The 19,610-nt window shown below is 43.0% G+C and overlaps 1 protein-coding gene across 1 annotated transcript; it reads right to left on the minus strand.

Annotated features, from left to right (window-relative positions):
- Positions 1-1,085: 1,085 nt before the first annotated feature.
- psmd9 (proteasome 26S subunit, non-ATPase 9) lies at positions 1,086-18,535 on the minus strand. The gene is made up of 6 exons (XM_069933284.1): positions 18,384-18,535; positions 9,927-10,029; positions 9,319-9,512; positions 6,632-6,733; positions 6,304-6,392; positions 1,086-1,865 (listed from the first exon to the last, which is right to left on the minus strand). Exons 1-6 carry the CDS (start codon positions 18,483-18,485, stop codon positions 1,838-1,840), a joined length of 618 nt encoding a protein of 205 aa, XP_069789385.1. The 5' UTR covers positions 18,486-18,535; the 3' UTR covers positions 1,086-1,837.
- Positions 18,536-19,610: the final 1,075 nt, after the last annotated feature.

A 19,610-nucleotide genomic window follows, 5' to 3' on the forward strand; every position in this document is an offset into this window, starting at 1 on the left:
GTTATGTATCTGTTACGTAAAGAGCACCATGTGACCAGGCAAGTCTCTCCAGCACTTTTGTGCAATCAAATTGCACACAGTTTTGAAAAACCAAAAAGAGGTCAACTTTTCCATCCGTGAGGGGACTGGTAACCAAACTCATTTTTAAAACAATAGATATCACTACGCACCACTGTCTGTCCATCCACTCTGCCTCACTCTGAGGATTGATAAGGAACAATGTACTTCCCAAGGATGACAGAAACAGGTTCCATTACATTATTTAATTAATTTAAAGATTATGGTAGAATATTATTGGAAAAAGCCAAGGTGTGGGATAAACTAAATATTCAAAGAGCTACAAGCAGGAGCTGCCTCATGAATTCCTTTTGTTTTATAAGGTTTTATCAATCATATGACTGCTCAATACAATTGCAATAGTGAAATGTAGACATTTGAATTAGGCGGAAATCTTCATTTGCAAACTGCTAAATAGATTTGGTTAAATCCAACTTACTCTTTCTCTTCCAAAAAAAAAATCACACTTCTAAACTGACACCCCAAATGTAAACTTCCCAATCTAATTACTAGTTTATTTTTATCCCATCACTGACAAATAGCACAACTCAGAGAGGACCTGTAAAACAATTTCTTGGTTGAAAAATAGCTCCTTCAGAAAAGTTGGGGAGTAGAATTTGAGGAAAAATATGATGCTTGACCCATATGTGATTTTTTACATTTGGGATCTCAGATCTAACTTAACCTTGTCAGTTCTACTTTATCCCCTGCAATGAATAAACAGATTGTATTCATTATAATGTTTGGAAAAAAAGTACTAATTTTTCTTACTGGTTTTGCTCAAATCACATCTTGCTATCTCAAAAATAAGTTTGAAAATGTATTCTGTGAAAGGTCTAGCAAAACCAGCCATGATATATTATGATCCATAACGTTAGGTGTACTGTTTTGGTAACAAGATTAGAATTCCACAACTATTATTATTTGATAAAACTGAAAACTATTATTCTCATTGAAAAGAAACAAGCAGTATATAACTCAAGGACAAATGATAATTTGGCAGCATTGCCTTACTGTGGACAAACACATTAACATAAATATTTATTTTTATTCTCAATTGGTTCAGCATTTGATTCCTCAACTGCGCTTACATTTACACAAATACAAAATATTCAGAATTTTTAGTGTAAAGGGCCGATGAAATTAATCTGCGTAACAAAAATATCACATCAAACATTTGTGATCCTTAACACACTTTGAAGTCCAAAGACTAAATATTACAATTTTACTTACTTTTAATAACAAAGCTATTTTTAAAGTGTTTTTATAAGCTTATGAATACAATGGCATTAAATCTTGAGAACCTAATCCCAAGGCAGAAATAGGTCTCAATTCCCATAAATTACCAAAACACTAACTCAACAACCCATTATGTTATGATCTTAAAACTGCCTGAGACTGGAGTAAGAAATCGCCTTCTCCCCATGTTGGGGTGGAAGTGCAGTAATACTTAACAGAAGGATTCAATTTATCTTTTCAATCGCTTTATGCCAGTCTGAGGACAACAGTAGTGAAAAACATATTTCCAATTTCAACTCAACAGAAGAATGAAATTATGATAGAAACTATGAAAAATAACGATGCATAAAAAACATAATAAACTAAAGATATACCAGATTCAAATAAAAAAACCTTCAAATTCAAATTGGATATGTTCAAAACGTCTAAACGAAGAGAGTGTTCAAAGATTTCAAGATCCAGCTTTGCTCAGTTTTCAAATGAGACGGGAAACCTTCAATTTACAGTTGAAGATATTTTTACCATGGGAAATCAATGATATTCAGTTCTGCAAAGGAACAATATTGCATCTGGAAAAGAAGATAAATTAATTGTGAATTATTTTCTGCTCAAATTTTAAATATAATTCTATATTAAATCTTCTTGGCTTCCACTTTTTGGTTACAAATTAAAGCATTTGAAAGCTTGTCAACTAATAAGAGAAATGCAAACATGTTGCACTAATGCAGTGGTTCCCAAACTTTTTTGGACTACCACCCCCTTGACTCTCAGGCCATATTGTTAGTGCCCCTTCCCACCCCCCCAAACACATACCCCTTTCTTGGTATTAGATCTACCACAAATTTCAAACAACAACTATATACAAGCCAATGTATTTCACAGAAAAACTTTTCGTCAACCAATTTATTTTGCAATATGCAAGGGTAAATTTGCATCTCAACTGTAACTACATTGTCTTTGGACCGTTGGGAGCTTGATGGGCAGGAGTCGGGGGTGAGGATAAACGGGCAGCTGGTGCAAGGATCAGCCATTGGGTACTGAATGGGAGGGCAGACGAAGCGAAGATCTGCTTTCGGCCCATCAGAAGCTTGATAGGTGGGCGGTTGGGGCCAAAAATAAGAGGGGCGGGGGGGGGGGGGTGTGTTCCAGTATATTTATACACAATTTAAATATACGTTACAACCTGAAGATAATTTGAAATTCTTACAAACCTGGAACCTTGGCCCTTGCAGATATGAAGTTGGTGCGTGTCCTGTCCAGAGCACGTCATCAAGGAAAAAACAAACATTCACCATCCCCTTTTTCTTCACTGCCTCCTGATTGTCCCCTTTCTCCTAACCGCCCACTTGGATCTGTCCACTGCCCCTGGGTGGGGGGAAAACGGGACAGCAGTGTCCACTTTGGGAAACACTACACTAATGGGTTAAAGCAGTGGTTCTCAGCCTTTTTCTTTCCACTCACATACTATCTTAAGTTTTCCCTTTGCCACCAGTGCTCTGTGATTAGTAAGGGATTGCTTAAAGTGGTATGCAGGTGGAAAGAAAAAGTTTGAAAACCACTGTTTTAATCGTACCTAACTCCAAAGTAAATGGGACAATGACAATTTTTCTCAAGCAATATATTTCAGTAACAATTGGGTCTAAAGCAGTAATTCTTAACCTTCCCTTCCCACTCATATATCACCTTAAGCAATCCCTTACTAATCACAAAGCACCGACGACACTGGGATTATTTAAAGTGGTATGTGAGTGGTGTTCTCAACATTTATTGGAGCGACTTCATCTCCAACATCGAAGTACTCGAGATGGCAGAGGCCGACAGCATCAAATCCACGCTGCTGAAGATCCAACTGCGCTGGGTAGGTCACGTCTCCAGAATGGAGGACCATCGCCTTCCCAAGATCGTGTTATATGGCAAGCTCTCCACTGGCCACCAAAGAAGAGGTACAAGCTCTTGGTGCCTGCCACATTGACCACCGCCAGTGGGCTGATATCGCCTCAAACCGTGCATCTTGGCGCCTCACAGTTCGGCGGGCAGCAACCTCCTTTGAAGAAGACTGCAGAGCCCAACTCACTGTCAAAAGACAAAGGAGGAAAAACCCAACACCCAACCCCAACCAACCAATTTTCCCTTGCAACCGCTGCAACCGTGTCTGCCTGTCCCGCATCGGACTTGTCAGCCACAAACGAGCCTGCAGCTGATGTGGACTTTTACCCCTCCATAAATCTTCGTCTGCGAAGCCAAGCCAAAGAAGAAGAATGAGTGGAAAGAACCACTGGGTTAAAGAAATCAACGCATGTTGGCTGCAGATTTATATCCATAGAAAATTACTACACAGAAACAAGACCTTTGGCCCTTCCAGTCCGTGCAACCCTATTGCTCTGCCTAGTTCTAATGACTTACACTTAAACCATACTCCCCCCAATACACATCTTGTTCATGTACATATATAATTTTTTTCTTAAAATGTGAAAATTGACCCTACATTTACCAATTCAACTGGCAGCTTGTTCTACACTTCCACCACTCTCTGCGTGGAAGATTTTCTTCGGCAAAATATTGGGGCAGGGACAAGAAAACCAGCACTATGGGAGAGAAGGTGGTTGCAATTGATAAATGCAATGTACTCCCAAACCTCTTGTCCACAAAAGTACAAATTTACAGAATCTTGGAACATACCAATGAATCTTCCAACCATTGAAGTCTTTTTGAAGTGTAGTCCTTGCTATAATGAATGAACTATCACAATAAATTTGTACACAGCAAACCCTTACAGATAGCAATATTGTAATAAACAAATAATCTTCTCTGACTCCTCCTTGCAACATTGATCTGGGATTATTTTTGGAAACTCTTGAGAGGGCAGCACTCCAACAGTGAACCAGAGAATTTATTTTGGTTTGTGTGCTGTGGTCTCTAGGAGTGGAACTTAAATCAAACATATTTTGACTCAGAGGCAAGAGTGCTTCCAGCTGAGCCAAAAATAGGCTTTGGTCTATTTCTTTTTCCACTGCAACATTTTTCAACCCATGGGAACCTACACAACATCCTAATTAAAGAGCCCCACTTAATAGGGAAATCGTACCATTGTGAACCCTGATATTAATAATCTTAAAAAAATAAGGCAGGAGTGATTAAAGGCAAATCCTTTCAACCCTCACCCATCTGTCATCCTATGGTTGATGTCAAGACCAAAATACTTATAAAATATAGGTTCTTTTAAAATCAATTGAAAAATAGAACCAACAATTAAAACAATCCTAAACTATACTCTACGAATTGCAAATTAACAAGGGGTTAGCTTCTCTGAAGGAAACAACTCCATTCAGATAAAAAGTATTCTTTTTAATCTTATCCTTTTCAATGACAATAACAATTAATTTTCAAAAGGAAAGCTGCTAAACCAAGCTCAAAAGATGAAGACAGCAGTTAGTAATTGTCCTGTTTTAAGTAAAACAACCAAGTTAGATGGAGAATGTTGGAATCTAGGGGGTTAAAACATTATGAAAGAAATTATTAATTAATAATTTTATATTTACTGCATGGTTCAGGGAAAAAGAGGAATGTGATTAAGTGGCAATCACAGCATGGAGCAAAGTTGGCCGAGCAAAATGGTCTGTTCCCAAATACAGGGAGAGGAAATGCATAAAACGATTTAGGAGGAATGCTCAAACTGAAGGAGGTGGTGAGTAGCACAGGAGACACAGGCCAGACCAGAACAAAGAATGGCCTGCAAGAAACAAAGGGAATGGAAAACCAGTCTAGGAGGAAGATTAAGGCAGGAGGAGGTGTTAAAGAGAACAGCAGAAATTGGCCAGACAGGGACAGAATGGTGATTAGAAATATCTGGGGATGAATTTCTGATCAAAACAACAGGATAGTCTGGCCTGGAGGATTAAGATGGGAGCGCTACACCCCAGATATCTGCAAAACAGGAGATGACTTGTGATAACCCTTATGCAAAAAGATCTAGCAAAGGAAGACAACTTTTGTTCTGTATGATAAGGTTGATCTATATAAACTGAGCCAACTGGACAATAGGGGTCAGTCTTGGGGAATAGCTCACTGTGCAGGTGACCTATGAACTAACGACTGACCCAGAGCTCTGTTAAGTTTTATTCTTGTGCTGTGTAATAAACTGACTGTTGAACCGAATACCTTCTCCTATCACTTCATTCAAAGAACACGCTGGACTCAGACCACACATAGACTAAATTAAGAGTAAGGTAAAGCCAGAGTCTGACAAGAATTGTAATGGATTCATTCACTACTTTATAGTTTTATGGAAAGTTAGATATGCCCACAATGAACTGTCAAAGCACAGAAATACTGGAGGAACTCAACCCATCTCACAGCATCCATAGGAGGTAAATATATATTATCAATGTTTGCCTTGAGGAAGGGCAGAAGCTTGAAACATCAGTAATACATCTTTACTCCCATGGATGCTGTCAGATGGGTTGAGTTCCTCCACCATTTCTATGTTTTGACTATAATCACAGTGTCCGTAGATTTTCATGTTTCAGCTGAACATAATGCTCATCGTTCATTGTCAGTGGTCACTTAAGCCTGTTACTAAAAAATGCTGTCAAGCTCTATAAAATGAGCAAGAAGTCCTCACAAGTATTTTCGATCATACAAAAGCAGATAACTAAAGTATGTCAAAGGAGTTTCTGATCCTGATTGAAAAGGAGATAATTAACACCCATTCAACTGTTTTCACACTATAATGAAGCTGATCTCTTCATTACATGGCAAAAAAGCAAAAATATTCTGGGCTTTGTCTCTCTTTGGCAATTAAAACTGTCTTTTTAATCTTATTTAGAGGAACAAAGCAGACACATTTAGTACAAGAAACAATTTGTCTTTAAAACCAAGATTACCACATGCTTCCAGTTTTAACATCACAAAGTTTTTATTTAAAATTAATCGACACGATTAATTATTGATGGGTGAGTTGCTCTCTGGTATTACATTTCCATTTAGTTATCTTGAAAAAAAACGTACCCTAACAATCCTCTTCCAGTCCATCGCTGAGGTGTGAGACTGAGGTGTATATTCTGACCATTTCGAATAACTGTTATGCTTATTGGTTTCTGTGAGGAAACATTACCATAGTAAAGCAAAATAAGTAAATGAACTTAAATTCCCCATCACCATGTTACAATAAATCACTTACTATACTGTATAGGTATATATAACTATATAAGTGAGTTATTGTAATACATATAAGAAACTGCAATAGGCAAATGGAAAAAACATTTGAAATAGACTGCAAATACACTTAAAATTACGATAAAACAGTGTTTGTCATCAAAGGAATAAAGGCACTCACCCCTTCACTATGCTGGACAACCTTGGCGATATTTTGCAAATTTTGGAAATTCTGTGTATTTACAGAGCCGAATACTACAATTTCATCACCAACCTGCAAACCCTGAAAGAAGAAGAATATGAACATGTAAAAGTATGTTTTATTCCAAGTGCCATTGTAATTGTTCAATGGCCAGCATTTGTCTCCATCTCTACTCCCATTTTTTATGTAGAATTGCCATAGATTGTCAGGTACAGAATAGACCTAAATGAGATTTAATTCAGGTGAATAAAATAAAAGAACCTATCAATCTTGCCACTGGTATGGCCTTCATAAATTCCACAGCTTTAACACCCTCTGGCTGAAGAAATTCCTCCACATCACTGCTCTAAGACAATGCCCTTCAATCCTGAGTTGTGCCCTCTTGTCTTGACTCTCCCTCCATGGAAAACAACTGTTCTATCTCTGCTCTATCCATGTCTTTCAAGAAGATGAGAAGGAAAAGAGGAAAAGCCATTGCTGAAGATCTTCTGCCTCCTTTTTAGTCTATTTTCCATAAACAAAGAGGTCTAGATTCAAATTAATTGGTAAGGAGGTGGTACAGGTTTGACAGAGTGGTAGTGGCAGGAAAAGCTAGTCATATTTAAAATGTATTTGGAGTTGTACTTGAAAAGCTGTGACCAATAGATCTATTGACTGAGTACTGGTAAGTAGGATATTACGTATCTCAAAACACAGAAATGCTGGAGGAACTCAAGCAGTCTCGCAGTGTCCATAGGAGGTACAGATATAATACCAATGCAAGGCCTGAGCCCTTCCAAATATAACTTCTCATATATTACATATCTCTTTTTGATCGACAGACTGAATAGCCTCCTTTCATATTAGTTTCCTTGATTCACTTTTCCTTTGGTTCAAGGCAGAGAACCTTAAGTAATGGCTTCTCCTCTTCCCCTTCTCATTGTTCTACCTCTGCTCTATCCATCCATATCCAAGTTGTTTCCCATGGTGGGAGAGGTTAGGACAAGTGGGCACAACTTCAGGATTGAAGGGTGTCCGATTAGAGCAGAGATGTGGAGGAATTACTTCAGCCAGAGGATGTTAAAGCTGTGGAATTTATGAAGGCCAAGTTATTGGGTGTATTTAAGACAGAGATTGATAGGTTCTTGATTAGCCAGAGCATCAAAGGTTATGGGGAGAAACTGAGCAGTGTGGCTGAATGGGAAAACGGATCAGTTCATGATTCAATGGCAGGACAGACTCGATGGGCTGTAAAGCCTTTTTCTGCTCTTATTTCTTATGGCCTTTATATGTGCCCCCTTGCCGAAACGATCCAAAGAGATAGGATCAACTTCAAAATACAAGCTGGCAAAATCCAGGTTTAACTTTAAACTTCCAGCCTTAAGCACTGCACTATGTTTATGCTGTCAGATTTCTTTCCAACATACAGACTGGAATGAAGATTTCCATAAATTAAACTTTGTAGCTTCCTCTATGGTAATCCAGGGTACACTTTTCTGCTGGGATAGTAATTCACATTGCCTCTCCCCATGCAGGCAACCAGCTGCAATGACAGAACAGCTTTGGCAGCCAGGGAGAACTCATCTCCAGGCTTATTACATCACAACGGCTTTGACAGTAGTGAAGTCCTGGGCCCAGGCTGACTGAAATTAAAACTGGTATTTACATTGAATCTTTGTGGTGTCTTTGGAATTTCCAAACCTTAAAAAAAAACATTCAGGACTTGTTAAAATACAAAAATATTTTTAAATAAAACTACAAATTACACACATCAAAAATATTTAATGAGGCCTTTTCTTTGATTTAATTATTTCTATTGGCTGTTAATCTCTTCTGTTGATTGGAATGGGCCTGCCATATTTCCACCAGGTTAAGCTAAGGGGTGGGTACAGATATTTCTGTCAGCACTCACGAGTCCACCATCAGTGTGCTGCAGCACCCATTTTAGGATGTCCCATCTATACCCCAAAAGTGTGCGTTTAGAGCCTGATTTATTTGTCACCAGATCTATGCAGATCTCGGATTTGCCCCAATGCTCACAGCTCCAATGTTCCATTTCCTAACACAATCCACATTGTACCAGAGAATATACAAGTTTAGCATTCTATACAAGGGCGAGCCAAACTTCTGATCCACATGTTTTCCATTATAAATACTACAAATTTCCAAATTTTCTCACCAATGTCACTCACCACCATTCATGTGTCAAACAACTTTCAGCTATAACTATTATTTAAACCTTTTTACTTTATACCACATTCGGCCATGTAAGGTGCTTCTAGCCAGACTCTGATTTTCCACAGTGCAAGCTTCATGCAAAATTCTGCTGCCGGTCCTACCCTTCAAAATTTACACTGCACTATTTTCCTCTGTTATTATCTAGTTTCAATCTCTTTGCAACATTAAACCGAAAGAAAACTCCATTCTATTAACAGTTCCACTCATAAGAAATTTAGATATTCCAAGTTCCCAATCCGATGTCCAAACCTGAAATAATGGGGTCATTCTCTCAGCAGTGACACAAAACCTCTGTTTTCTAACTGTGTCACCAATTGTTAATTGGTGTTAATTAAAAGCAATGTTAATTGATGTTTTTTCTGTCGGAAATAAAAGCCACATGTAAAATAACAAGGATCTAATCACACATATACAAATAACATTGAGAACTTGTATTTTTATATACTTACTGACATACTAGCTGGTGAACCTGGACTAACAGTGTCCACTTTGGCAATAGCAGGTAGTAGTCTATTTTCCTGTTCCCTTGTTTCTTGATGTAGCTCTGCCTCATCTAGACTATGTTTTTCCCTGTCACGTGCATGCAACTGATGCAGTGCTTCTTCAATCTGTTTCATCAAGGCTTTATGATCATTCTGCAGACCTATTTAAGACAAAAATAAACATCAACACTGTATTTTCTTTAAAGAAATTTTGAGTCAGAACAATTGCTGCCACAAGCAATCGGAGTACCACATGGCAAAAGGTGTGCCTGCATTTTCTATATTCAAGAAGGGGTGAAGTTTAAGGGAGATGTGCAGAGCAATTTTGTTTTTGCCCCCCCCCCCCCCACAGAGAATTGTAGGTGCCTGGAATGGGCTGCCAGGAGTAGTGGTGCAAGCAGATATAATGGTAGCATTTAAAAGGCTTCTGTGTGGCCTCATAATAAAGGTGATATACATCATGTGCAAACAGCAGAGTTTTAATTTGATTTGGCCATTATGCTCAGCACAAACTAAGCTGTACATTTCTAGGTTCTATGTTGACATTTATTTTTAAAGCTGTCAACAATACTTACAAATGATATTGTGTCGAACTGTTCGAACTTGGTAAACGTCAATATCTGTTCGTGGATATCCCTCAACGTCAACTAATGGCTCATCCATTCCGGCATGGTTTTGCTAAAATGGCACAGGTTCAACAACTACAATAAGTGTTAGAACACAAATAAATATCTTTCTTAGGTTTAAGAAAAAGGCATGAAAATGGGACAAAAATCAATTTGGGGCATGAGTACTGGATTTAAAGGTGAAAGAGCTAGAAAGGGACAGTTAGCTTTAATCAGGACTGCAAAGCCTTTAGTGAAAGCAGATTCAAGGTAACATTTAGAAGTGAATTGGATAAACACATGAACTACGGAGAGAGCAAAGCACATGGAATGAGCAAGGGAGATGGCTGAAAGATGGCAGCACTGCCGGAGCCGCTGTAGCAGCAGCACTGCCACTGGTGTGGACCCACAGGGAGCGGTGATGCAGCACTCCTGCAGGATCCAGCTGCCCAGTCAACTGCCGTCGGCTCTGCATGGGCTTTGAATGGCCCGTTGACGGAGCCAACAGTGGTTTTATCGGAAATCCTATGACTGCAGGTCTGCGACCAAGATGGCAGCATCTATTAATTGACAGCAATCATGGGGGGCAGCAGACTCTGGGGAAGTGGAGGACTGGAGCAGGGCACCAGGAAGATCACCTTCTCTTTCCCCCCCACCCATCCCATCTGAGAAGGAGAAGCAGAGGAGATGACTCGTGGAGACAGTGACTATGACAGCGGACCAGTGAGGGGCTCTGCAGCTGAGGGACCAGTGCACGTGGCGGGTTGCTGCCTGCTCGAGGTGAGAAACCCGCGGAAGCTGTGAGCTGCTGGAGACTGCCGTCAGGAGACTCGTGCCAGGCTGCGGACTGCTGTAGACTGGCTTGAACTGGCTGGAGGGGTACCAGGTATCAGATCTGTGATGCAAGGAGGTGCCAAGGGTGCTGAAGGGTTCCTGACCATGTCAAACATTCAAATCTAGAGCTCAGGTTGCCAATGGTTTGGACTAGACTCTGAGGCTGAGGGGGCTATGGAAGGCAAATTTATGAACACTCGGTGACTCTGGGAAGACTCTCTTTTGCCTCTGCCCCTCTCTCTCTCTCTCTCTCTCTCTCTCTCTCTCTCTCTCTCTCTCTCTCTCCCTCTCTCCCTCTCTCCCTCTCTCCCCCTCTCTCCCCCTCTCTCCCCCTCTCTCCCCCTCTCTCCCTCTCTCTCCCTCTCTCTCTCTCTCTCTCCCTCTCTCTCTCCCTCTCCCTCTCTCTCCTCTCTCTCTCTCTCTCTCCTCTCTCTCTCTGACTATAAGACTAAGAAGTGCTTAGGCAATTCCTACCAGTAGCAAATCTGTCTGCTTTGCAGCAGGCAAAAAGAAATTTCATGTAATGTAACACTGTTTTATTACCATGATAATAAATGGAAGAAATAGAGTAGCTTTAATAAACAGCCAGCTATACATAGAAACATAGAAGATAGGAGCAGGAGTACGTCATTCAACCCTTCGAGCCTGCTCCGCCATTCAACGAGATCATGGCTGATCTTAAAGTTCAGTACCCTGTCCCCGCCTTCTCTCCATAACCTTTAATACCCTTATACTGAAGAAATATATCTAATTCTCTCTTAAATATATTTAATGAACCTGCCTCTACTGCCCTCTGAACAATGAATTCCACATATTCACCACCCTCTGGGTAAAGAAATTCCTCCTCATCTCAGTCCTAAATGGTTTGCCTATTATCCTCAAACCATGGCCCCGGGTTCTGGATTTTCCCATCATTGGAAACATCCCATCTGCATCCATTCTGTCCAGTCCTTCCAGAATTTTATATGTCTCTATGAGATCCCCTCTCAATCTTCTAAACTCCAGCGAGTACAATCCCAATTTGCGCAATCTTTCCTCATAAGTCATTCCTGCCATTCCAGGTATAAATATTCCTGGTGAATCGCCTCTGCACTCCCTCCATTGCAAGAACATCCTTCCTTAGATAAGGTGACCAAAACTGCACACAATACTCTAGGTGGGGTCTCACCAAGGCCCTGTACAGCTGCAGTAAGGTATCCTTGTTCCTATACTCAAACCCTCTTGATATGAAGGCCTACATACCATTTGCCTTTTTAACCGCCTGCTGTACCTGCATGCTCGCCTTCAGAGACTGGTGTACAAGTACCCCTAGGTCTCTCTCTGCACTTCCCCATCTCTTAATCTGTTGCCATTCAAATAGTAATCTGCCCTCCGGTTTGTATTACCAAAGTGGATAACCTCACATTTATCCACATTGTAGTGCATTTGCCATGTATCTGCCCAGTCCCTCAATTTATCCAAATCACACTGGAGCTTCCTGACCCCCTCTTCCGTGCACACAACCCCTCCTAGCTTAGTGTCATCTGCAAATTTGGAGATGTTACATCCAATCCCCTCATCCAGATCATTAATGTAAATTGTGAACAGCTGGGGTCCCAGTACAGATCCCTGTGGCACCCCACTGGTCACCGCCTGCCACTCAGAAAACGAGCCATTTATCCCAACTCTCTGTCTTCTACCTGCCAGCCAGTTCTCAATCCACATCAATACTTTGCCCCCAATCCCATGAGCCTTGATTTTGGAAGCCAGTCGTTTATGCGGGACCTTATCGAAGGCCTATTAGAAGTCCAGGTACACCACATCCACTGGCTCTCCCCCATCTATTTTACCTGTCACCATCTCAAAGAATTCCAATAGATTTGTCAAGCACGATTTACCTTTTGTAAATCCATGTTGACTCCGTCCGATCCCTTCTCTGCTAGTCATATGCTCCGCTATTACATCCTTAATAATGGATTCCATCATTTTGCCCACTACTGATGCAAGGCTCACCGGCCTATAATTCCCCGCTTTTTCTCTACTCCCCCTTTTTAAATAGTGGGGTAACATTAGCTACCCTCCAATCCATGGGTACTGATCCTGAGTCTATCGAGTTCTGGAAAATAATTCTTAAAGCATCTGCTATCTGAATGGCCACTTCCTTAAGTACCCTAGGATGTAGATTATCTGGCCCTTGGGATTTATCTGCCTTCAATCCCATCAATTTCCCCAAGACCATGTCCTTAGAGATACTGATTTCTTTCAGTTCCTCCCTTGCATTAGTCTCTATGTTTCCCAACATCCTTGGGAGGTTATTTGTATCCTCTCTTGTAAAAACAGAACTAAAGTAAGAATTTAATTGGTCTGCCATTTCCTTATTCCCCATTATATATTCCCCTGATTCCGACTGCAAAGGACCTACTCTGGGTTTCACCAATCTTTTCCTCTTGACATATTTATAAAAGCCTTTGCAGTCGGTGTTTATATTTGCCGCAAGTTTACTTTCGTAATTTATTTTTGCTCTCTTGATTAATCCCTTTGTCCTCCTTTAGTGCATCTTGATCTGTTCCCAGTCTTCGGATTTAGTACTTTTTTTGGCCAATTGATATGCTCTCTCTTTGGACCTAATTCTGTCTCTAATTTCCCTTGTTATCCACGGTTGAGTCACCTTTTTTGGTTTATTTTTATGCCAAACCAGTATAAATGATTTCTGCAATTCTTCCATTAGATCTGTGAATGCTTTCCATTGTCTATCTACCGTCAACCCCCCCCCCCCCCCCATAAACACCACCCAATCAATCTTACTCAACTCCCGTCTCATACCATCATAATTCCCTTTATTTAAATTCAGGACCTTAGTATCGGTTTTAATTGCATCACTCTCCATGTCGAGTGAGAATTCGATCATATTGTGATCGCTCCCACCCAAAGGGCCTCGTACAACAAGATTGTTGATTAGCCCCTTATCATTGCATAATACCCAATCTAAAATGGCCTGCTCCCAAGTTGGTTCCTCGACATATTGGTCTAGATAACCGTCCCGTAAACATTCAAGGAATTCCTCCTCCTCAGTATTTTTACTAATTTGGCTAGTCCAATCTATATGTAAATTAAAGTCTCCCATGATGACAGCTGTTCCCTTATTGCACGCTTTTCTAATTTCTCTTTTAATGCCTTCCCTCACCTCTACTTTACTATTTGGAGGCCTATATACCACCCCCACTAACGTTTTCCGCCCCTTGCTATTCCTCAGTTCTACCCATACAGATTCCGCATCTTCCGAGTTGATATCCTTTCTGTCAATCGTGTTGGTCCCTTCTCTCACCATCAATACTACCCCACCCCCTTTTCTTTCTTGCCAATCCCTCCTAAATATCGTATACCCCGGGATGTTAAGTTCCCAGGCTTGCCCACCCTACAGCCATGTTTCTGTAATCCCAATCAAATTTTATTTGTTTATCTCAATTTCCACAGCTAATTCATCTACCTTGTTCCGAATGCTTCTTGCATTAAGATATAAAGCCTTTAGATTTGCTTTTTTCACCCTCCTTGCTCTTTCTGATTTTTTACTTTCGCTGCCTAACCCAACTTTTCCTGTTTTATCTTTTCTGTCCTTTGCCCTATCATACAGGTTCCCACCCCCCTGCCAAATTAGTTTAAACCGCACCCGACGGCTTTACCAAACCTAGCTGCCAATATATTGACCCCTTTTGGGTTTAGGTGTAACCCATCCTTCTTGTAGAGGTCATGCCTTCCCCCAAAAAAGATCCCAATGATCCAAGAAGCCAAAACCCTGTCCTTTACACCCCAGCCCCTCAGCCACACATTCATTTTTCTTAACCTTCCATTTTTGTCCTCAGTTGCCCTTGGCACAGGTAGCAAACCAGAGATCACCACCCTGGCTCTCCTATTTCTTAGTTTCTGTCCTAGCTCTCTGTAATCCTTTTTCAGTACTTCCTCCTTTTTATCTATGTCATTGGTACCCACATGTACCAAGACATCAGGCTGTTCTCCTTCCCCTTTTAGAATACCCTGGAGCCGATTTGAGATATCCCGCACCCTTGCACCAGGGAGGCAGCACACCAAGCAGGCATACCTATCTGGCTCACAGAATCTCCTGTCTGTATTTCTGACAATGGAGTCCCCAATGACCACTGCATTCCTCTTTATCTTTTGGTCCACCATGCCAGGCTCAGTGCCAGCGACCTGGTCACTGCTGCCAGCTTCTGTCAGGTCATCTCCCTCAACAGCATCCAACAAAATATACCTGTTACTGAGAGGGATATTCACAGGTGTGCTCTCCATTTTCCTGGTATTTTTCTTCCCTCCCCTGACAGTTACCCACTTACCTGACACATCTGGTCTTGGGGTAACTATGTCCCTGAAAGTTGAATCTATCAACTCCTCACTCTCCCTTACCAGCCGTAGGTCCTCAAGTTGCAGCTCCAGTTCCCCAACTCGGTCCTTAAGGAATTGCATCTTGGTGCACCTGACGCAGATGTGGCTATTTGGGAGGGTGGGACTCACCCATGCTTCCCACATCTGACATCCAGTACAAAGCACTAACCCCATAGGCATGACTGAGCTAAAATAATGCCACTTACCTTTCTCCTCGCCTGCTTTTGCCTAAGCCTGTTGAGCCAAAGGCTGGAAGTCCCACTCCTTCAGTGCAAGGCTGGAAGTCCCACTCCTTCAGTGCAAGGCTGGAAGTCCCACTCCTTCAGTGCAAGGCTGGAAGTCCCACTCCTTCAGTGCAAGGCTGGAAGTCCCACTCCTTCAGTGCAAGGCTGGAAGTCCCACTCCTTCAGTGCAAGGCTGGAAGTCCCACTCCTTCAGTGCAAGGCTGGAAGTCCCACTCCTTCAGTGCAAGGCTGGAAGTCCCACTCCTTCAGTGCAAGGCTGGAAGTCCCACTCCTTCAGTGCAAGGCTGGAAGTCCCACTCCTTCAGTGCAAGGCTGGAAGTCCCACTCCTTCAGTGCAAGGCTGGAAGTCCCACTCCTTCAGTGCAAGGCTGGAAGTCCCACTCCTTCAGTGCAAGGCTGGAAGTCCCACTCCTTCAGTGCAAGGCTGGAAGTCCCACTCCTTCAGTGCAAGGCTGGAAGTCCCACTCCTTCAGTGCAAGGCTGGAAGTCCCACTCCTTCAGTGCAAGGCTGGAAGTCCCACTCCTTCAGTGCAAGGCTGGAAGTCCCACTCCTTCAGTGCAAGGCTGGAAGTCCCACTCCTTCAGTGCAAGGCTGGAAGTCCCACTCCTTCAGTGCAAGGCTGGAAGTCCCACTCCTTCAGTGCAAGGCTGGAAGTCCCACTCCTTCAGTGCAAGGCTGGAAGTCCCACTCCTTCAGTGCAAGGCTGGAAGTCCCACTCCTTCAGTGCAAGGCTGGAAGTCCCACTCCTTCAGTGCAAGGCTGGAAGTCCCACTCCTTCAGTGCAAGGCTGGAAGTCCCACTCCTTCAGTGCAAGGCTGGAAGTCCCACTCCTTCAGTGCAAGGCTGGAAGTCCCACTCCTTCAGTGCAAGGCTGGAAGTCCCACTCCTTCAGTGCAAGGCTGGAAGTCCCACTCCTTCAGTGCAAGGCTGGAAGTCCCACTCCTTCAGTGCAAGGCTGGAAGTCCCACTCCTTCAGTGCAAGGCTGGAAGTCCCACTCCTTCAGTGCAAGGCTGGAAGTCCCACTCCTTCAGTGCAAGGCTGGAAGTCCCACTCCTTCAGTGCAAGGCTGGAAGTCCCACTCCTTCAGTGCAAGGCTGGAAGTCCCACTCCTTCAGTGCAAGGCTGGAAGTCCCACTCCTTCAGTGCAAGGCTGGAAGTCCCACTCCTTCAGTGCAAGGCTGGAAGTCCCACTCCTTCAGTGCAAGGCTGGAAGTCCCACTCCTTCAGTGCAAGGCTGGAAGTCCCACTCCTTCAGTGCAAGGCTGGAAGTCCCACTCCTTCAGTGCAAGGCTGGAAGTCCCACTCCTTCAGTGCAAGGCTGGAAGTCCCACTCCTTCAGTGCAAGGCTGGAAGTCCCACTCCTTCAGTGCAAGGCTGGAAGTCCCACTCCTTCAGTGCAAGGCTGGAAGTCCCACTCCTTCAGTGCAAGGCTGGAAGTCCCACTCCTTCAGTGCAAGGCTGGAAGTCCCACTCCTTCAGTGCAAGGCTGGAAGTCCCACTCCTTCAGTGCAAGGCTGGAAGTCCCACTCCTTCAGTGCAAGGCTGGAAGTCCCACTCCTTCAGTGCAAGGCTGGAAGTCCCACTCCTTCAGTGCAAGGCTGGAAGTCCCACTCCTTCAGTGCCCCACTCACTCAGTGCGCCGCTCCTTGCTGGCCGCTCCCTCCCCTTTTACTGGCCCCTTGACCAATTAACGACCAATTAACCCAGTCACTCTCTCCAAGCTCCTACTCCTCTGACTCCCAGCTCAAACTCCAGCTGCTGCCTCCTCAGACTCCCAGCCCGATTTGAGTAGGCCCAAGCCCCAGTAAGCCCTTATATTTAACTGCTTACCTCCACGTCACTCTCTCCGAGCTTCTCCTCCTTCGACTCCCAGCTCGAATTTACATATAGATTGGACTAGCCAAATTAGTAAGTCCAGCTCTTTATTCTACTCACCCTCTGATGCTGTCTCTTGGCTCCTCCTCCTCTCACCCGACACCTGGCACCACATACTTAAAGGGTTGCAAAGCCTCCGTCGGTACTGCCTTATCCTATAACTATTATTCGGTTCTAATTTCTACAGCAAGGTAAATTGGTGAAGCAGATTGCCCACTAAACCACCACACAGAAATACAATAAAAAGCACTGCCAAATCATACATCAGAATCTCTTATCTTTATAATCAAGAATTAGTATAATTTTATTGACGCAAAATTAGATATTTTCTCTTTACCCTGGTTGACAAACATAAATGCCTTAGTGTGCCATAATCTCCCTGTCTTGGCCTGAAAGTAAAGTATCCTCCAGTTCATCTAATGAGTGACTGGAAGCTATTCTCAGCATGCTTCAATTAAAAAAAAATGTTTCAATATGCAAGACAAAATGGATTTAACTTTCCAAACCACTACACAGATCTACTAAGCAGGGCTCCAACTGAGAAACTCCAACTCATTCCCTGTTTTATTTAAACTTCATACAAATCCTGCAATCCCGTTGATAATTTGATTGGTGGATTGAATTTATAGGTTTCCTAATAATACGGTGCTGAGGAATTGAGACAGTAGCGCCGCGTAGATAAGAGTTGAAATATAGAAGAAGCGCAATGAGCTTAATTCCCAGCCCCTAATGGAATGAGTCACCTACACGGACTGCCTCACTGGGATGTGCCAAGTCATGAAGGGTCCCCACACAGGGAAGGAAAACTCCAGGTGAAAGTTGCCATCTGGAAACTAGCGCAACCCAGCAAGACAAGTAGGACTAAGGAAATTCCCCTATCAAAGTGGACTAAAGTTCGCACCCTCCCAAAACGCACGAGGAAGGCCCAAGAAGGGAGGCTTGGCCCAACATGTGCAGCTGCGCCGGTTCGGGCTCATCTGCGGCGGCTGCCTGCTCTTTGGAGCCGCTGCCTTGAATACGGAGGGCGGTTCGAGCGGGATCTGGGGACGAGCACCTCCGCCAGATGCCCGGCTACGGCGCCCAGAACCACTCACCCCCTCCAAAATGTCATAGTAGGCTTGGATCTGCGCCTCGATGGCGTCTTTCTTCTTCACAAGCTGCTGCACTGCTTCCACCTGCGACGGCTGCTCCGACATCCTGGCCGCCACTGGCCGGGATACGGCTCCCGGCAGCTGCCAAACTGCTCCTCGGGACAACCCTGGAAAGCGCCGCCGCGCAATTCAAAACACGACAAGACGGCCTCGCTGACCCCGACGACCGGGGCAACTCCAATTAAATACTCGGATACGTCCATTTTAATCGTATTTTTATTATATATCATTAATCTTTGCCTCGAATTAAATGTCCTCGCGTTTATTTAGCGAGGGTTCAGGCAGCAAAGGGCTGGAAAGCTTTCTCCTATCTGTTAGAAATAGATGTATCTTCACAGAAATTGCTGGAGACAAAAATTGAGAACAAAGAACATTTATTACAGCAACAATACAAAGTTGGGTGCTTCCCCTTACCTTGGGAATACACACATACACTGGGGCTCACCCAACTTTTATACAGTCAATTTCAGTATCAGAATACCCTCCCCCTTACATTCTTCTGCCTCCTGGAGAGGTTTGGCAGAGGCAATCCTGTCTGTAGGTGCTGTTTCTGTGCACTTGTCCGTGTCCTCTCATGTCATTATCCCCATTGTTCTTATTCACAACCTTGCCCTTGTCCCCATTCACACCTTTCCAACTCTCAGAGCTACAGTCCCTTCATATGCAGAGTTCGCTACCTGTCTGGTTTACTAATTTAATATACATAACGTGATAAATCTGTGTAAGGCTTACTAATTATATATGTAGAACTTGGTACTTCTGTCTAGGGCTAGGAGACCCTTATCTCATCCAGACTATCTCAACTTCCTACATTCTATTATTCCTTAAACTCTTATCTTATTCATATGGTGGGCTCACTGATCCTGTGGAAAAGACTAGAAGATTCTTATCTTACAGAGGCTGACTCTGCTTCCTGCATTCTAATTTCCATGCTTAGCCTGTTCATACTGGTTTAATCCATCACTCCATATGTCTGCACTAGTTTCCCCATCTTTCATATTTTCTGTCAAGTTTCCTCATCTCTCACAATCCTCACTTCTCTTTTAGATCAGTGATACTGATCTCTCACAATGATCAGTGTTACGTCCCTAACCATCATAACAAGCTTTGGACACAACCCAGCACTCTTGCTGCCCAATGGCTTAAATCAAGGCTAATTACCACACAAAC

The sequence above is a fragment of the Narcine bancroftii genome, chromosome 4 (genome assembly GCF_036971445.1).
Source record: "Narcine bancroftii isolate sNarBan1 chromosome 4, sNarBan1.hap1, whole genome shotgun sequence".
Taxonomy (NCBI): Eukaryota; Metazoa; Chordata; class Chondrichthyes; order Torpediniformes; family Narcinidae; genus Narcine; species Narcine bancroftii.

Bases quoted from the DNA above. Each gene is read 5' to 3' on its own strand.
- psmd9 (XM_069933284.1), bottom strand. From the start codon at position 18,485: ATGTCGGAGCAGCCGTCGCAGGTGGAAGCAGTGCAGCAGCTTGTGAAG. The intron at 10,030-18,383 runs GTGAGTGGTTCT...GTGCCATTTTAG, and splicing joins ACTATGACATTTTGGAGGGG to CAAAACCATGCCGGAATGGA. The intron at 9,513-9,926 runs GTAAGTATTGTT...TGTCTTAAATAG, and splicing joins AGTTCGACACAATATCATTT to GTCTGCAGAATGATCATAAA.